General features: G+C 41.4%; 1 protein-coding gene across 1 annotated transcript; it reads left to right on the forward strand.

The window, feature by feature from the left end:
* Nucleotides 1–7,661: 7,661 nt before the first annotated feature.
* On the forward strand, nt 7,662–8,372 carry LOC131949010 (DNA-directed RNA polymerase II subunit RPB1-like). The gene has a single exon (XM_059310761.1). The coding sequence runs from the start codon at nt 7,662–7,664 to the stop codon at nt 8,370–8,372; it is 711 nt and encodes a 236-aa protein (XP_059166744.1).
* The last annotated feature ends 8,561 nt before the right edge of the window (nt 8,373–16,933 follow it).

Here is a 16,933-nt window from a genome sequence, read left to right on the forward strand (position 1 = left end):
AACTTTAATAGACCAGGAACGATAATCCTCGCCGAAGATCAGACGACTTAGTTTAAAACTATTTCACGGTTCGAGAAATTAAATGTATTCGCAAAATAGGTTTATTTCGTTAATGCGTTTAAAGCGTTGACTTATTTTAAATCCTATTCTAAATATTTTTATTTTAAAAAATAAGTTCTTTGTTCTATTTATAGATTATTCGCTAGATCACGTGACCATTTCTTGTCATGAAGCTTAGTTTGGTAATCAGAGCTTAGACAGTTCCGGTACTAAATTCCGGCACGCAAACTACACCATTTTAAACCAAAAAAAAAAAATATTCGAACTTACATCATACAAGTCCCATTAGACATCTGCATTATCTCGACCTCTTCAAGTATGAGAAGTAAAACTAAAATACCTAGATTCTAGTTCAAATCATATCCGAATTCGTTGAATCACCAACACCGCCCTACCTCCCTACAACCCCCCCCCACGCACACACACACATACACACAGACACACACCCACACCAACAACAGGATGACGAATCCTGCAATCACTCACAGGTTTAGTCCGGCCGTAGTTAGCCAGATAAACATATAACGCACATCATTCTCACTTGATGTGACATACTTCCCCGAGGGGGTGGGGGAGGGGCATACATCAAAATGACAGGTGTTCACTGCGGATGATTTCAACCTGTCTCAGGTAGTTGTTACAGGGAAGTTATAGCTGCCCTCAGGACAGTCATCCATACCTACACAAACTATACATATACACAAAAACTAACAGTGAAACACTAATCAAATCATTATAAATGTATATAATGCATACATACGTTATATATATATTTACACATATACATGTATAGATACATATATATATATATATATATATATATATATATATATATATATATATATATATATATATATATATATGCATATAGATGTCGCATGAAATCCCGTAAACCATCCCAACTGTAACATGGAGAAGACCTGTAATGTTATATAGAGGATCTATCATATTTCACATAGCAGGTGCTGGATTATGTGCAGGCCCGGGGGATGAGATTGTGTTAGGACCCCTGTAGGCTGGGGTAAGTTACACTAGACGCCGTAGGTTTAAAGCGTTTTGGCAACGGAAAACTCTCTGAGACAATCTTAATATGACACGAAAACTGTGACACGAAAACTGTGACACGAAACCTCTGTGTGACAATATTGATAGGACACGAAAACTCAACGAAGGAACGCAACAAGAAACAAACTTCTTCTGTTTCTCCCTCCCCTCCCTGGGGAGAGACGGGTCAAGGCTACATCTCCAAAACTTTATTCACAGAACTTAAAAAAAAAACAGTCCATTTCCATATATCTTCTTCATTGCGGGCAGTAACAATGCGAATAAACGAAACAATGTATTAAATGAGGACCCATTTTTAGGTTGTAAATCTATCAGAAAATTGTCGAATATTTTAGACAATGCAATGTAGAGAATTGGATATGAGAAAAATATTTGTCTTAATCTTCGCTATGTACACTTGTAGTTTTTTGTTTGTTTGTTTGTTTGTTTGTTTGTGTGTAAATTTTTTTTTACGTTGAAGGTAGTGACAACGGTTATCCCAGACTAGCATGCCAAACTACTAGGAAGTCGAGAGTGTTTGAAACGTATTTCAATAATGCAGGGCCATAACTCCAGGCTTTCGCTGGCTTAGATTAAGCCGTGGGACAAGGGGCGGGGGGAGGTGAATCCCCGAGGGTGGGCCATTGGTCCACGACTTAGTGAGGGAAAATGTGAGGAGAGTGAGTCAACTTTAAAATTAGCCCTGCTCAGATGAAGGTGACGCGTCTAATCACGGGGCAGCTGGTTGAGGGGTTGTTACATTGGAAGCAGATGGGTTGGCGGGTTGGATTGTCATATAATTGGATGGTCGGATTGTCTTGTAAGATAACAGGATGGTTGCCTTGCCTCCTTTTACTATCATATGGTTGGCTTGTCCCGTTATATAGAAGGATGGTTGGCTTGTCCAGTCATATAAAAGGATGGTTGGCTTGTACCGTTATATAAAAGGATGGTTGGCTTGTACCTTCATATAAAAGGATGGTTGGCTTGCCTTCTTTTACCTCGGATGGATGCTTTTTTCCCGTAATATAGAAGGATGGTTTGGTTCTCCAGTCATATTATACGATGCTGGGATTGTTCCTAATATAAATATAATACATGGATAAACTCGCTACGTAACATAATAGATAAGTTGCAGGGTTGGCTTCGCTTTATATAAAAGCGTGGTTGGCACGTCATGGACATAACAGACGGGTTGTCTTGTTCATTAATGAGAAGATGGCTACACATGTAACACATGCATTGATTGAGTAGCATCGCAATCTAGATATAGCCTTAAGCGTAAAGGCTTGCCCAGCATAAGTCGAGCCTATTGATGACATAAGATTAACCCAAAAGTTTCATTAACTGAAATAAAAACCAACCAACCAGCTTCTAAAGATCGCTCCAGCCTCCACATCCGGTAAAAAAAACTAAATTCCATCCAACATCTTTTAAAACAAACATATTTTTTCTTTTTATTTTTTCCTAGACGCGCGTATAAGAATCGCTTTAACAAAGATAGGAATAGCAAAAGCAGATGTTGAAAAAAAAAGTTAACGCTCTAAAATTCTGCGCCGGTGCTGAATGTTGACACGGCGGCCATTGCCTTAACTGTGACGTAATCTCCAGGGGCTTTAACTCTTGCCTCCCTTGTCCCAACACGGGCAATAATGTCCAGGCAATAAACGAAATGGGTTCACATTTTTATATCATGTGAAAAAAAATGTGTTCGGGTTTTAAGACTTGTGAAATAATGAAACCGGAAATAGGGATGTGGTACACATAGGGATGTGGCAAACATAGGGATGTGGCACACTTAGAGATGTGGCACACATAGAGATGAGGTACACGTAGGGATGTGGTACACGTAGGGATGTGGCACACTTAGAGATGTGGTACACGTAGAGATGTGGTACACGTAGAGATGTGGAACACGTAGGGATGTGGCAGAGATAGGGACGTGGCAGAGATAGGGATGTGGTACAAGTGACATTGTGTCAGTAATAAGGATGTGGCACACGTAGCAATGCGGCATACTTAGGGATGTGGTACAAATTGGAATGCGGTACAAGTAAGGATGTGGCAGACATAGGGATATATCACACGTAGGATGTGGTACTAGAAGGAATATGTAATAACTTTTAAAGAACTTTACATACACAACACTAAAAGGACGTTATTATATTCAAATATTATAAAATATTTTCATAATTTTAAACACAGGATTTATACAAGCTATTTTTTTAATACGAGCAGCATATTTTAAAGTGAAATAGCCGCTGAAGTAAATATCAGTATTGATTCGGTAATTTTTTTATCAATGTAGTGTCCTAACAGTGATTTTAATCTAATCTATAATTCAAGAAACCATTTTGAAACCGCATTGTTCTATTTTTAACACTGGGAAACTAAGTTACTGCTAATGTAGTCTTTTATCACGCACTCGAGAACTTCTAACTCCTGTGTGGGCGGGGTGGGGATGGTCTGCTCACACACACACACATACACACACACATATGCAGAGAGAAATGTTGTTGTTAATATATGCCTAAGGATGCTTGTAGGAAGGGCAGGCATTGACCCGGCACCAACCCCTGACCCCCCCCCCCTCCCCTACCTGACCGACCCCCTGATGATGTTGCTAGCAACTTCTTACCCTGTATACAATTTAGGATGTACGGGTGTCACACAGAAACCACCGACCCCCCCCCCCCCCCCCCCCACCTGCCACTTCTATTGAGTTTCTTTCAATCTCTTAATCGGTTACGATGATTTGCAATTGAACAATATTTTAATTTTATATTTACTTTGAAAGTTCCGCCACATTGTCTTCGTGTATCTAATAATAGGTTAAAATTTCAAAAAGTAAATTTTAACAGGACAATATTTTTATTTTAAAGAATAATGTCGAGGGGTTCTCAAATGTCTAATGTCGGCGTCATCCAAGATTTTAATCTTCTTATGACCGACACAACCCCCCCCCCCCCCTCCCCAAAGAACGTTAACTCTTGGTTTTCCGAGAGAGAGAGAGAGAAAAAAGTTCACATAAAAATCGTAATCACGCAAGGGACTTAATACCCACATTAGAGATGTCCAGATTAACACTGAAACAGCCAGTTCCGACACGGCTAGTCTCCCTTGAAATGTTTGCGTGGAGCGGAGTGGCTTCAGGGGCAGCGCGGGGCTTCTGATAGGGGTCAGGTGGCATTTGGGGCATTTGGAACATGGGTCGCTTGCTGGTATATTTTTATCATACAAACTGACCAGCAATGTCTACGTAGAGATGACAGTGACTTAAAGTTCAAAATATGTAACAAAAAAGTCTTTCTCTTTAAATAATCGAGTTGTATTTTGAATAACATTGGTGCAGGGGGAGTCGAGTTTTCTAGTCATATTTTTTGGTCGGCCAGTGGTTCTTAACTTTAAATACAAGGGTCAGGCGGAATTCCAACTTCGAAGAAGAGGATTAGCCATGATTCAATCTCCGAACATTAGGATTTAGATGTTTTTCAGACTCCAAACACAACATTACGCTGTATGACGCCAATGCCGTAATTTAAATAACTAACGACTGTCAGTACAATGTTGACATATAACACTGACTGTGTTTAACACGCATGCGCACTGACGTGTCAGTTTTAAAGACCACATGACCACACACACACACACACACACACACACACACACACACACACACACACAACGTGTCAGCCGAGAGAACAAACGAGAGATCGCGAGAGTTGTAAATCACCGCTTCCCCCGCGTCTCGCGAGGACGCCATTGTTGACCCCACGTGATCCGGTCACGGCACTGACTTATCCGCCCTGTCACGTGGCAGGAGCGAGACCTAATTGGTCCGGGGATCACGTGACAGCCATAACAACAGACAGGTCTTCATCCCGTAGGTAAATCTTCACATGGGGTCCGGTTCAACAAGGGTTAAACTCGCCGGGTTCACAAGGGGAAGGGGATGTTAGGATTTTAAAAAATAAACACACTGTGGGATAACTCGAGAACCAGATACAAGAAGATAAAAGAGTTAATTCCCCTGGATAAATCTTCTCGTTTTAACATTGTCTAAACTCGGATGTCGCGACTGAAATTTCACACACACACGTCATAAACTAAAATGTCACTCGTTCTCTAGTCCCAGCGGTCTTCCTTTTCTTTCTTTTTTTTTTTTAAATAATTAGAAACCACCGTCTTCTCGTTTCCTACAACAGGAGAAAACTAAGAGCTCAATTTTTTTTTACTGAAGAAAAGAAAATTTCTTTTTTTTTTCTTTCTAGGCTAACTAATTATTTTCATCCCAGTCTCTCCCCTCCCGCCCCCCCCCCCCCCCCCACCCTGTTTTTTCCTCGCACCGAGCGGCCAGTAAAGTCTCTACTCTCCTGTACTAAGTCTTCGATATTTCTCGGTGCTATTGATCGGAGGGTTAGCTTATGGGAATGCCTTGTGATTCACAACTCGCGTTAATTTAAAGCTCTGGTCTGAGCTGAAGACCATAATATATATAGAGATCAGAAAAAAAGGCTGTCTCGTGTATTTTATAACGGAAAAGTGTGGGGATCATTAAGATCTTCTTGCCTTTGAACACTGTCGAATCTGCTCCGAAGGTTACTTTTCTTACCCAACCTGGAATTTTTCGTCAGTCCTGAAACAACCTATTGGAGTGGAAATGACTTGCCAGATCTATTAGAGCGATGAATGTTACACGCTGAACGACCTGTCAAGCATACGGGGCCAACTTATTTAGATATGGAACAGTAGGAGAGCAAACTACGAATGACCCAGCTCTAGATCTACCACAAGATAATGCTTTAGTAGGGGGGACGGGGTCGCGAGGGTGGAGTCGGCCTCGGAGTAATCCTAATCAAGCCTCATTAAATATGCAGCAGCTATTTGTTAACTTAATTAGCGCTCGAAATGCCTCATCACAGTCTTAGTGCCTGCTGCGCCTTGTTGTAAATATGCAACACGCGTGGACAAGTCACTCTACAGCGTGGACATCATCCTCCGTGGATCACATCCAGAATAGAATGGATAATATCCACTTGAGAGTTGACAGCATCCAGTAAAGTTGACAGCATCCAGGAGAGTGGACAATACATATATATATATATATATATATATATATATATATATATATATATATATATATATATATATATATATATATATATATATATATATATATACTTATCTCTAGCTAAAGTTTTTCCTACAATCAATACTGCTACATTGAGAGCGAATGAGGGTATTTCCCAAAAAACCACATCGATTGAAAACAGTAGGAAGATCCACAACACACAAAACTAGGCTACAGTTGTTGAAAATAAAAAATGAAAGCTACCGTGTAGCCGGTATCGATGGCTAGAAATATTATAAGGTCGGGTGTGAAAAAAAAAAAGTTGTTTAGGTTGATGGCCGCAGGCACGGGGTCCAGTTCCAGCCCGCCAATATGGGTGTGTTTACCCAGCTCAGTCGCTAAAGGGTTAAAAAGGGAAATTTAACAAACACGGCCGACTCGGAAATAGAAAAGGGAATTGTGGGGGTAATTTTGGCACTGGGTTTGATTTAGTTTGGGAAAGAAAAGTCTGAAAACGGGCGCTACTCTCGTACTTTGTATACTAAATGTTTGTTCCGTAGGAACTGAGAAACGGTTATTCACTACTTGTGTAGTGTAGAAATTAATGTCTTCATTTTTGCGAAACTAAAGCTAAAATTTACATACATTGCGTATTAACTATGACATAAATTTGCGTCACAAAAATAACGTTATAGTCTGATTGTTAAAGAAATATCCTGTAAAAAGTGATCAGTTTGATGTGGAAGTTCCCAGCACAAAACTGATCCAGAGAGTTATAGCCAGGATTCGCAGAATAAATGTACAGAGCCTGGATATTACTTTGTTTAATGGGTATTGTGCAGCGAATAAATTAGATTAGTTGTGCATAGTGCCATTAGGCTTGTGTCTGTTTGCTTGCCGAGGGCGCAATGAACAAACAAACAAAACGCGGGTGAGGACAAACTGATCCAACAGTTTGCTGAACTACCGGCCATATATAAGGCTGAAATCAGATTAACCCAATACACCAGCTTGTGGTGATTGGTTGATTGGTATAAATAGCCGAGTTATAAATAGCCGGGATGTGCGAGTCGTTTGGTCGTTATGTGGGGGTGGGGGGGGGGGGGTATAATCTCGCCTTTGTTGGGCTCTACAATGGGGCGGGTACTCAATCAGATTAGGGCAGGTAAAGTAGAGTATTTAGATGAAATCTTTGTTGAGCATTCTCGTTGTGGCGTGGTCATTTAGCTCCGTGTGGTAAGTTTGACGAGGTGGCCCGGATAGAGCTTAAAACGTCTTCTCTCTGAGTGGAGTCGATGGCACTGTACTGTCAGTAGTTGGCGTGAGACAATTACTGGAACATTTCAAATCTGCTTTCGTATTACCAGTTTCTGGTACCAGTTTCTGAAATATGTTAACAGCCTAAGGTTTGGTATATTTTACAGACTAGAGCTGCCCTACAATTTAGAATAAGTAGCATTTCATAACATTGTATAAGTCCCAAATCATGGGACCACAAGCCCCAACTCATGGGACCACAAGCCCCAACTCATGGGACCACAAGCCCCAACTCATGGGACCACAAGCCCAAACTCATGGGACCACAAGCCCCAAATCATGGGACCACAAGCCCCAACACATGGGACCACAAACCCCAACTCATGGGACCACAAACCCCAACATGGGACCACAAACCCCAACATGGGACCACAAGCCCCCAACATGGGACCACAAGCCCCAACGCATGGGACCACAAGCCCCAACTCATGGGACCACAAGCCCCAACGCATGGGACCACAAGCCCCAACTCATGGGTCCACAAACCCCAACTGATGGGACCACAAGCCCCAACTCATGGGACCACAAACCCCAACTCATGGGACCACAAGCCATATCTCATGGTACTACAAGCCCCAACTTGGGACCACAAACCCCAACATGGGACCACAAGATCCAACTTATAGGACCACAACCCCAAACCATGGGACCACAAGCCCCAACTTATGGGACCACAAACCCCCAACATAGGACCACAAGCCCCAACTCATGGGACCACAAGCCCCCAACATTGGACCACAAACCCCAACTCACGCGAGCAGATGATGCGCCGTGCCTGCTGAGACCCTCATTTTCCTTCCATTGTAAGTGTCAGATATCAAAGCTTGACAAGCCTCGCCACGAGTTGGTTCCCCTGGGTGTTATTTATGGACACGGATAGATCCTCTGCTGCGCTGAAGTGCACTGCGCATGCGCTGCGCACGTGAAGAGGTATATTGAGACAGACATGGCATTCTGTTGATGGCTTTTGAAAAGCACTTCTTTCGTTGTTTTTTTTACGTATGTATTTTTTTTTATTGTAATTGAAAGTTACGTATTCTAATGTTAACTTGATATGGTGTCGATTTTTTAATGAATTTCAGAGTAGTTCTAAAAGGCTAACATTCACATGGTTATAGATTGAACATGGTTACTTCCCTTTGTTCTAGCCAACAGTTAGCGAGGGTGGGGTGGGGTGGGGTGGAGTGGGCGAGATGCAATAGGCCAACAAAATGTTACGATGTAACTCCAAGTGTAATTATATCTGAGTAGCCAAATGTCACTTGTTGGGAGTTGTCGAACGTTTCTTCTCAGCGGTGCCCCCCCCCCCCCCCCACCCCATCCCGCCCCACCCCAGTTATGTAACGATGTGGATGTGGCCGTGTATATGCCTTCACAGCACGCCCATCTTCCCCCACCCTACCACTTCTCTTATGCCACTGACATTGATACCCTCACCAGTCACCCCCTCTACCCCCCCCCCCCCCTTTTCCCCTGCCAGCAGTCTCTTTGCTCTAGTTACTGACGTATTTGCTGCTCAATTGAAATGATTGTCGCGAACAAACAAAACAAAGGTCATTCAAATTAAGGTCATAGGTCCAAAGTCATACGATATAAGATCTTAGTTCCAGGGTCATGGAAATGAATCTCGTAGGTCCAGTGTTATTCAGATTAACCTTGTAGGTCCAAGGTCATTAAAATAAGGTCGTGAGTCCAAGATATTCAATTTAAGGTCGTAGGTCCAAGGTCAATCAAATGTAGGTAGCATGTTCAAGGTCAGTACATTTACGTAGCTAGTGGCAACATGATTCATCAGAATGTAATGTTAAAGTAGCTGTATAAAAACGAGTGGCAAGCAGTAATGTAAGTATATGTTTGTTGTGCAGTATTAATCTGCCCTATACTTAGGTATATCTGCCCTGAACAGACTTGCATCTACCCTAAGCAGAATCACCTCTGCCCTTTACTTATTCACAGAACTGTATCTGCATACAACACAACTCTATCTGCCCCAGCAGATGTACATCTATCCTGTTCAGATTTTAAGACCAAAACAGCGATTCTCATCTTCATAATGGATGAAAGCACACTCTCAAAAATCTGCTTCATTTGCATACAAATAAAAAAAATCTGAACATTTTAATTTAAATAACCATCAATTATTGAAAACCCCATACTAAAGCTATCTGGAACATCTCTGTACGTATATTTACGTTTTAATATGGATCTATGTGATTCCATTTCGGGTTATTTTTTATATTATAAATGAGTAAATTATTCCAACATTTTTATATAATTTCCGTTAATTATTTTTTTTTAATTTGATGCCGGCCTGGTCTAATTCTGTCTTCTGTGCACTAGTTGACCTGGTTCATGCCCGATTTTTTTTAATATAGTGAAAATTTATCTAGGTGTATTTTGTTATATATCTGACTCGTACAAACATAATCTTAAACTTAAGTTTTTGTTTTTTTAATATAGTGAAACTTTATCTCGGTGTATTTTGTTATATATCTGACTCGTACAAACATAATCTTAAACTTAAGTTTTTGTTTTTTTAATATAGTGAAACTTTATCTCGGTGTATTTTGTTATATATCTGACTCGTACAAACATAATCTTAAACTTAAGTTTTTGTTTTTTTAATATAGTGAAACTTTATCTCGGTGTATTTTGTTATATATCTGACTCGTACAAACATAATCTTAAACTTAAGTTTTTGTTTTTTTAATATAGTGAAACTTTATCTCGGTGTATTTTGTTATATATCTGACTCGTACAAACATAATCTTAAACTTAAGTTTTTGTTTTTTTAATATAGTGAAACTTTATCTCGGTGTATTTTGTTATATATCTGACTCGTACAAACATAATCTTAAGCTTAGTTTGTTTTTTTTTTTTAATATAGTGAAACTTTATCTCGGTGTATTTTGTTATATATCTGACTCGTACAAACATAATCTTAAACTTAAGTTTTTGTTTTTTTAATATAGTGAAACTTTATCTCGGTGTATTTTGTTATATATCTGACTCGTACAAACATAATCTTAAACTTAAGTTTTTGTTTTTTTAATATAGTGAAACTTTATCTCGGTGTATTTTGTTATATATCTGACTCGTACAAACATAATCTTAAACTTAAGTTTTTGTTTTTTTAATATAGTGAAACTTTATCTCGGTGTATTTTGTTATATATCTGACTCGTACAAACATAATCTTAAACTTAAGTTGTTGTTTTTTTTAATACAGTGAAACTTTATCTCGGTGTATTTTGTTATATATCTGACTCGTACAAACATAATCTTAAACTTAAGTTTTTGTTTTTTTAATATAGTGAAACTTTATCTCGGTGTATTTTGTTATATATCTGACTCGTACAAACATAATCTTAAACTTAAGTTGTTGTTTTTTTTAATACAGTGAAACTTTATCTCGGTGTATTTTGTTATATATCTGACTCGTACAAACATAATCTTAAGTGACTCTGTGATGGGGTGGGGTGGGAGGTGACCAGAGAATCGACCAGGTGTGTTTGTCCAGCGGCTTAAGCCAGGTCCGGCCCGTCCCACGGACACGATGTCGGACACATCCCCCCCCCCCCCCCGGCACAAGGACGCCATGTCCGACACATCCCCAACTGACTCTGAGTGATTGACTTTTAATGAGACGTCACTGAGCCGGGGTGTTTAGAGTACCTGGGCCCGGCCTTGCTAATGAGAGGGTAAACAAATGCCCTGGGGGGTAGGGGTGGGGGGGGGTGGGGTGACAGCTACATGACCTGAACTCCAGGACCGATAACTCCTGCCCCTAGGTCACGACCTTGGTATTGGCGTGTACATGGGAAAGATGTGCAGAAAGAGAACGAGAAAAAAAAGGAAGGGAGGTGGTGGGGGGGGGGGGGGGGAGAAGGATAATTTAGTGTCAGTTTTAAAAGTGTAGGTGTATGCACTTGTAGCGACACAGACGCCGGCAGGAATTAGTTGCCGGCTCACGTGAAATTTGCCGTGAGTGGAGAATTACCGCAAAGGTCGGCGCTGTGTTCCCACACGGTGACACCATTGGGGTCACGTGAACGGCGCCATGCCAAGGGGAGAGGGGAGGGGTGTTGCTACCAAAAATAGGTTGAGTACAGTCGGGCATTTGGCTTGTAATATCGGTCATTCGGTTTGAAGCGCCGGCTATTTTGATTGGTACAGTTGGACATTTGGTTTGTACAAACGTGTGATTGGTACAGTCTTAGTACAGATCTATATTAATTTGATCAAAACCGTTGCTTTCAATGCAACACTCCTAGTAAAGACGTCGTGGTCTAGTGGTAGAATACAAGCTTGTGACCCAAAACTCCCTACCCATCAAAATCCACACCTCATAGCTAAACCAGATGCACTAGAGCATGAAGAAAAACCAGAAAGAAACCCACGGGTCTGGAGGCTAGCAAGCAACGTTCCCGCTAAGCTGCGCAGCCGCGCAGTAGTTTAAAACCAGCCGCGCAATCATTTTGTAAAATACAAATATCCTTGTATAAGAAGCTTAGAACACCGCGCACACAAAATACGCGTTGCGCACTAGCTTTTCCCCCCTTAGAGATAAATGTTGCTAGCAACCTGCTAGAAATGCTAAATTCTACCTTCTCTTGCAGTCCGTGAGCTTTGCACGAGCCAATCGTGTGCATAAACTAGATTGAGTAACGATACCATTATCTGGGGATCCAAACTAATTTAAAATACACAATTTACATAGCTAACTACCTCATGATTATGGAAATCCCATAAAAAATGTATGCGTGCTATGGGGGAAAATGAACCCGGGCGTTGCTAAGAAAAATACGTTTTCTCTGCAATAAAATGCATTACCAGTTTAAGTAAACTAAAACATTATTGGCTGAAAACACAAGTGCCGATATTTTTTAAATGATTCTGGGGAAAAAATAATTTTGCACCGGAAGTGAGGTTAATCGTATCCTAATTGCTAATTAAATCTTACACACATGTGGTTTGGGTTAAGTTTAAGCCGATTAAATGGAACCTCCAGGGGAATTAGGTGTTTCGATCCAGCGGTTTCGGCACATTGTCTTCGTCCGACTGATCCGACAACTGTGAAAATCGCGACACGGTGCATGAATTCCGTGGCGACACGGTACAGTGATTCACGCGCCCAAATATCACCAGCCGGGTGTGTCGGCGCACGGGCAAGTGGGGGTCGTTAAGGTGAGGTGATGAAATAATTATGACGAGCGTGAGTGGTTTGGACTTGTTGGGGTGGGGGTGTGGGGGGGAGGGGGACATTCATTGTAATGCCGAGCTGTGGACATGCTTCACTGAGCTTGATGAGGACTGAGGGACAGACACGCACACCTTAAGCCTGATTTAAAAATAACTAAGTCAAATGACCCTCACTCCCCCCCCCCCTCCCCTTTCCCCCACACCCAACGACACAGCAACAATCTAGGCTGTTAAGTTTGTAGAGCTCGATAAATAAACAAAACCATTCAGCCAATCAAAAGACAGCCTGTTACCACTCAGGGGTGGGGGGGGGGGGGGGGGGGGGGGGTGAGCGGGGAGATACGCTAACAATTGTGAGGCGTGACATTCATGTGTACACTCTATGACATTCAATTCCATAACGCATGCCTGCTATGTGACATTCTTATCAATGCGACCTTGACCTATAACATTCGCGAGCACACCACGATCCCATACCATTCGTCTGTGTAGCCTAGACAATTTTTACTCACTAATGAAACGAGTAAAAATATATTACAGATCATTAATCCAATCCCACATTCAAACAAGCTGCTCTCAACAATGTGATACAATTGAATACCGTGCACACAAAAAGAGCATTTGAATTAATAATAACGGCCATAAAAGAATATATAAGCCATGGGATATTCCCGATTCTATAAACAGCTTTGTCGAGGTAGACTAGAGATCGGGTTAACGATACATATAAGAGGGAATCGATTATTTCCTTTGTTTCAGTTTTCGTACTATGAATATCAAATTCACAAAGCTGTCGCTTCAAGCTGCGTCAGTCTGGCTGTTTTAGTGAAACAGTCCGTTTGTTTACTAGGAGAGTCCGGCTGTTTACTTTGGGAGTCAGGCTGTTTTCCGTGATAGTTCGGCTGTTTACTATGACAGTACGGCTGTTTATTTTGACAGTCCGGCTGTTTATTATGACAATCCGGCTGTTTACTATGACAATCCGGCTATTATGACAATCCGGCTGTTTACTTTGACAATCCGGCTGTTTACTATGACAATCCGGCTATTATGACAATCCGGCTGTTTACTTTGACAATCCGGCTGTTTATTATGACAATCCGGCTGTTTAATATGACAGTAAGGCTGTTTATTATGACAATCCGGCTGTTTATTATGACAATCCGGCTGTTTATTATGACAGTCCGGCTGTTTAATTTGACAATCCGGCTGTTTATCATGACAGTCCGGCTTTTTAATTTGACAATCCGGCTGTTTACTCTAACAATCCGGCTGTTTATTTTGACAGTCCGGCTGTTTATTATGACAATCCGGCTGTTTACTATGACAATCCGGCTATTATGACAATCCGGCTGTTTACTTTGACAATCCGGCTGTTTATTATGACAATCCGGCTGTTTAATATGACAGTAAGGCTGTTTATTATGACAATCCGGCTGTTTATTATGACAATCCGGCTGTTTATTATGACAGTCCGGCTGTTTAATTTGACAATCCGGCTGTTTATCATGACAGTCCGGCTTTTTAATTTGACAATCCGGCTGTTTACTATGACAATCCGGCTGATTATTTTGACAATCCGGCTGTTTATCATGACAGTCCGGCTGTTTAATTTGACAATCCGGCTGTTTACTATGACAATCCGGCTGATTATTTTGACAATCCGGCTGTTCACCTTGACAATCCGGCTGTTCACCTTGACAATCCGGCTGTTTATTATGACAATCCGGCTGTTTATTATGACAGTCCGGCTGTTTATTATGACAATTCGGCTGTTTACGTTGACAGTCTGGCTACTTTCGGTGCCACCATATATAAAACATCAACCGACCAACCCCCGCCCTTCATCAAACATTTAGATCACGTGATTGGTGATAAGGACCACGGCGACATATCGCTCCCATCACCCCGCGTCTTTTGGCCGATTGTTCTCCGGCTGATAATTTTATTTGGCCACCGGAAGTACGGGACTCGTGGGAACTCTGGGAGCGCCAGAAATATCCTGGGTTATGTAGGGGAGACTGCTCTAACTTCGACCGGGTTCTAACTTCGACCGAATTCGGTATTGGGTCAGAAAAATATTTGATAAAAAAATAAATAAATATTACTGGCTTTAAAAAAATATATCTTTATTTACACAATTGAATTGCGTTGTGTTTTCCTTTTGAAATGACAGGTCTATCTTTAGCCGTTTTCGAGCACTTTATCCACGAAGTTAGGCTAGTTAGCGTCCGTGAGTTTTATCGAGTGAAAATATCAAATTTGCATTTTGTGAGCTTTTTAGTGCCTTCTTTCATAATGCCTAAAACGTAAGTAATTTTGCTTTTAACAGTTTTTAAACTTGAAAATAAATTATAATGTTGGTTAATCTACATATGTGTGCTTTTTTTTTTTTTTTTAGGGTTGTAAAAATTTAAAAAAATAGTGAAAAACAAATCGGTCGAAGTTAAAACCATGTAAAAAATGCGGTGTTCTAACTTCGACCGATGTAACCAAATGTAGATCTACATAGGAACCTAGCATAAAGTAGGCCTATAATTGTACTAGATCTATTAGATTAGGCATATTAGTTTATTTTTTTTCCTTTAATTTAAATTTATTAAAAACAACTGACATATGCTTTATCAACAGACCAAAAGATAAAAAAGAAAAAAGGTCGTATATTTCGTATGAAACGGAAAACCTAGAAAAGGCTGTAGATGCAGTAAGACAGGGCATGTCTTATGGCAAGGCAGCATTGCAGTTTGGGGTGCCCAAAACAACTATTATTGACCATGTTAAGGGCCGAATAAAAGCAGGGTCTAAGCCTGGTCGAAGCTGTGAAATTGACCCTGCTTTAGAAAAACAGATAGTATCGAGAGTCCTCGATGCTTCAAAAGCGGGGTTTCCATATACAAAACGCCGGCTTCTAGCAATGGTAGGAAACATTGCAAGGCGTCTGGAAATAAAAACAAGATTCAAAAATGGTGTTCCTGGAGAGGGGTACTGGAGGAAATTGAAGGGGAGGCACCCTGAACTGACCATCCGGAATCCAGAAGCCTTACCACAGTGTCGAATGACAATGCTCAACAGCAATGTTGTAAAAAACTACTTTGAAGCTCTAGGGAAGCTGTTAGACGATCTGCAGCTTACTTCGCGGCCTAAATGCATTTGGAATTGTGATGAGACTGGAGTACAGTTACAGCACAAGCCAACAAAAGTAGTTGCCCAGAAGGGAGTAAGAGGGGTGTCAGCACGTGTGACAGGGTCTCGTGAAAACATAACCATATTTGCCACCATTAATGCCGCTGGCGAGTCAATGCCCCCCATGATAATAGTGAAGGGCAAAACCCAGCGAGCAGTTTCGTCGTTCAACGTCTGTGATGCGCCAAAGGGAGCTGTGTAGACTTATCAGGAGTCTGGGTGGATGGAAGATCTTTTGGGAGTCCAATGGTTTAAGCAAGTTTTCCTTAAACATTGTGGCCCAGACCGCCCCCAGCTTCTCCTGTTAGATTCACACAGCTCCCATGAGGTTGTGGATCTGCTGGAAACAGCAAGGAATGAAAATATACACATATTCGCCTTGCCACCCCATACAACACACAAGTTGCAGCCGTTGGACAAATGTGTCTTTGGGCCGTTTAAGAAATATTATGGTGCAGAATGCACTGAATTTCTTTCGGAGCACCCGGCAAACGTGATCAGTAAAGTCACATGGACTAAACTGTTCACTGCCGCATGGAGCCAAGCCTTTTGCCCAAGCACCATCAAAAAAGCTTTTCAGGCCACCGGAATCTATCCGTTTGATCCAACGGTTGTCACAAAAAGTGACACATTGCCAAGTGAGGCATTTGACCGGCAAGCACCTTCAACACTAGTTGCAAGCGATCAAAATCAACCTATTGCTTCTGTCTCTCAGGATATGGCCATGTTCGAGGAAGCATATGCTCCCTCTGCTCCTGAAGCAACAATGGTCGACGCAGATGTCCTCAACACTGACCCATGGTGGTCACCTCCTGAGGACCAAAATGAAAGTAGGCCTATCGGCGAAATACGTGCTACGGGTGCTAACGAAAACTTTTCGGACATCCTAAAGCTTGCCATGGACATAAGTGGCATCGAAGAGGATGAAGCCGTTAACCAAGCAAGTGGAAGTGAAACACATGAGAAATGGTTGGCGGAATTATCAAGCGTTTTTGATAAACCCGTCTTGCCAACGGCGGAAAAAAAAAGCTCATCACGGAAAATTACAACTCACAGG

This window comes from Physella acuta, unplaced genomic scaffold (genome assembly GCF_028476545.2).
Source record: "Physella acuta isolate Inbredline_101_S28 unplaced genomic scaffold, ASM2847654v3 ptg000669l, whole genome shotgun sequence".
Taxonomy (NCBI): domain Eukaryota; kingdom Metazoa; phylum Mollusca; class Gastropoda; family Physidae; genus Physella; species Physella acuta.

What these genes read in the sequence shown, in the direction of transcription:
- LOC131949010 (XM_059310761.1), top strand. Translation starts at nt 7,662, where the DNA reads ATGGGACCACAAGCCCCAACTCATGGGACCACAAGCCCCAACTCATGG.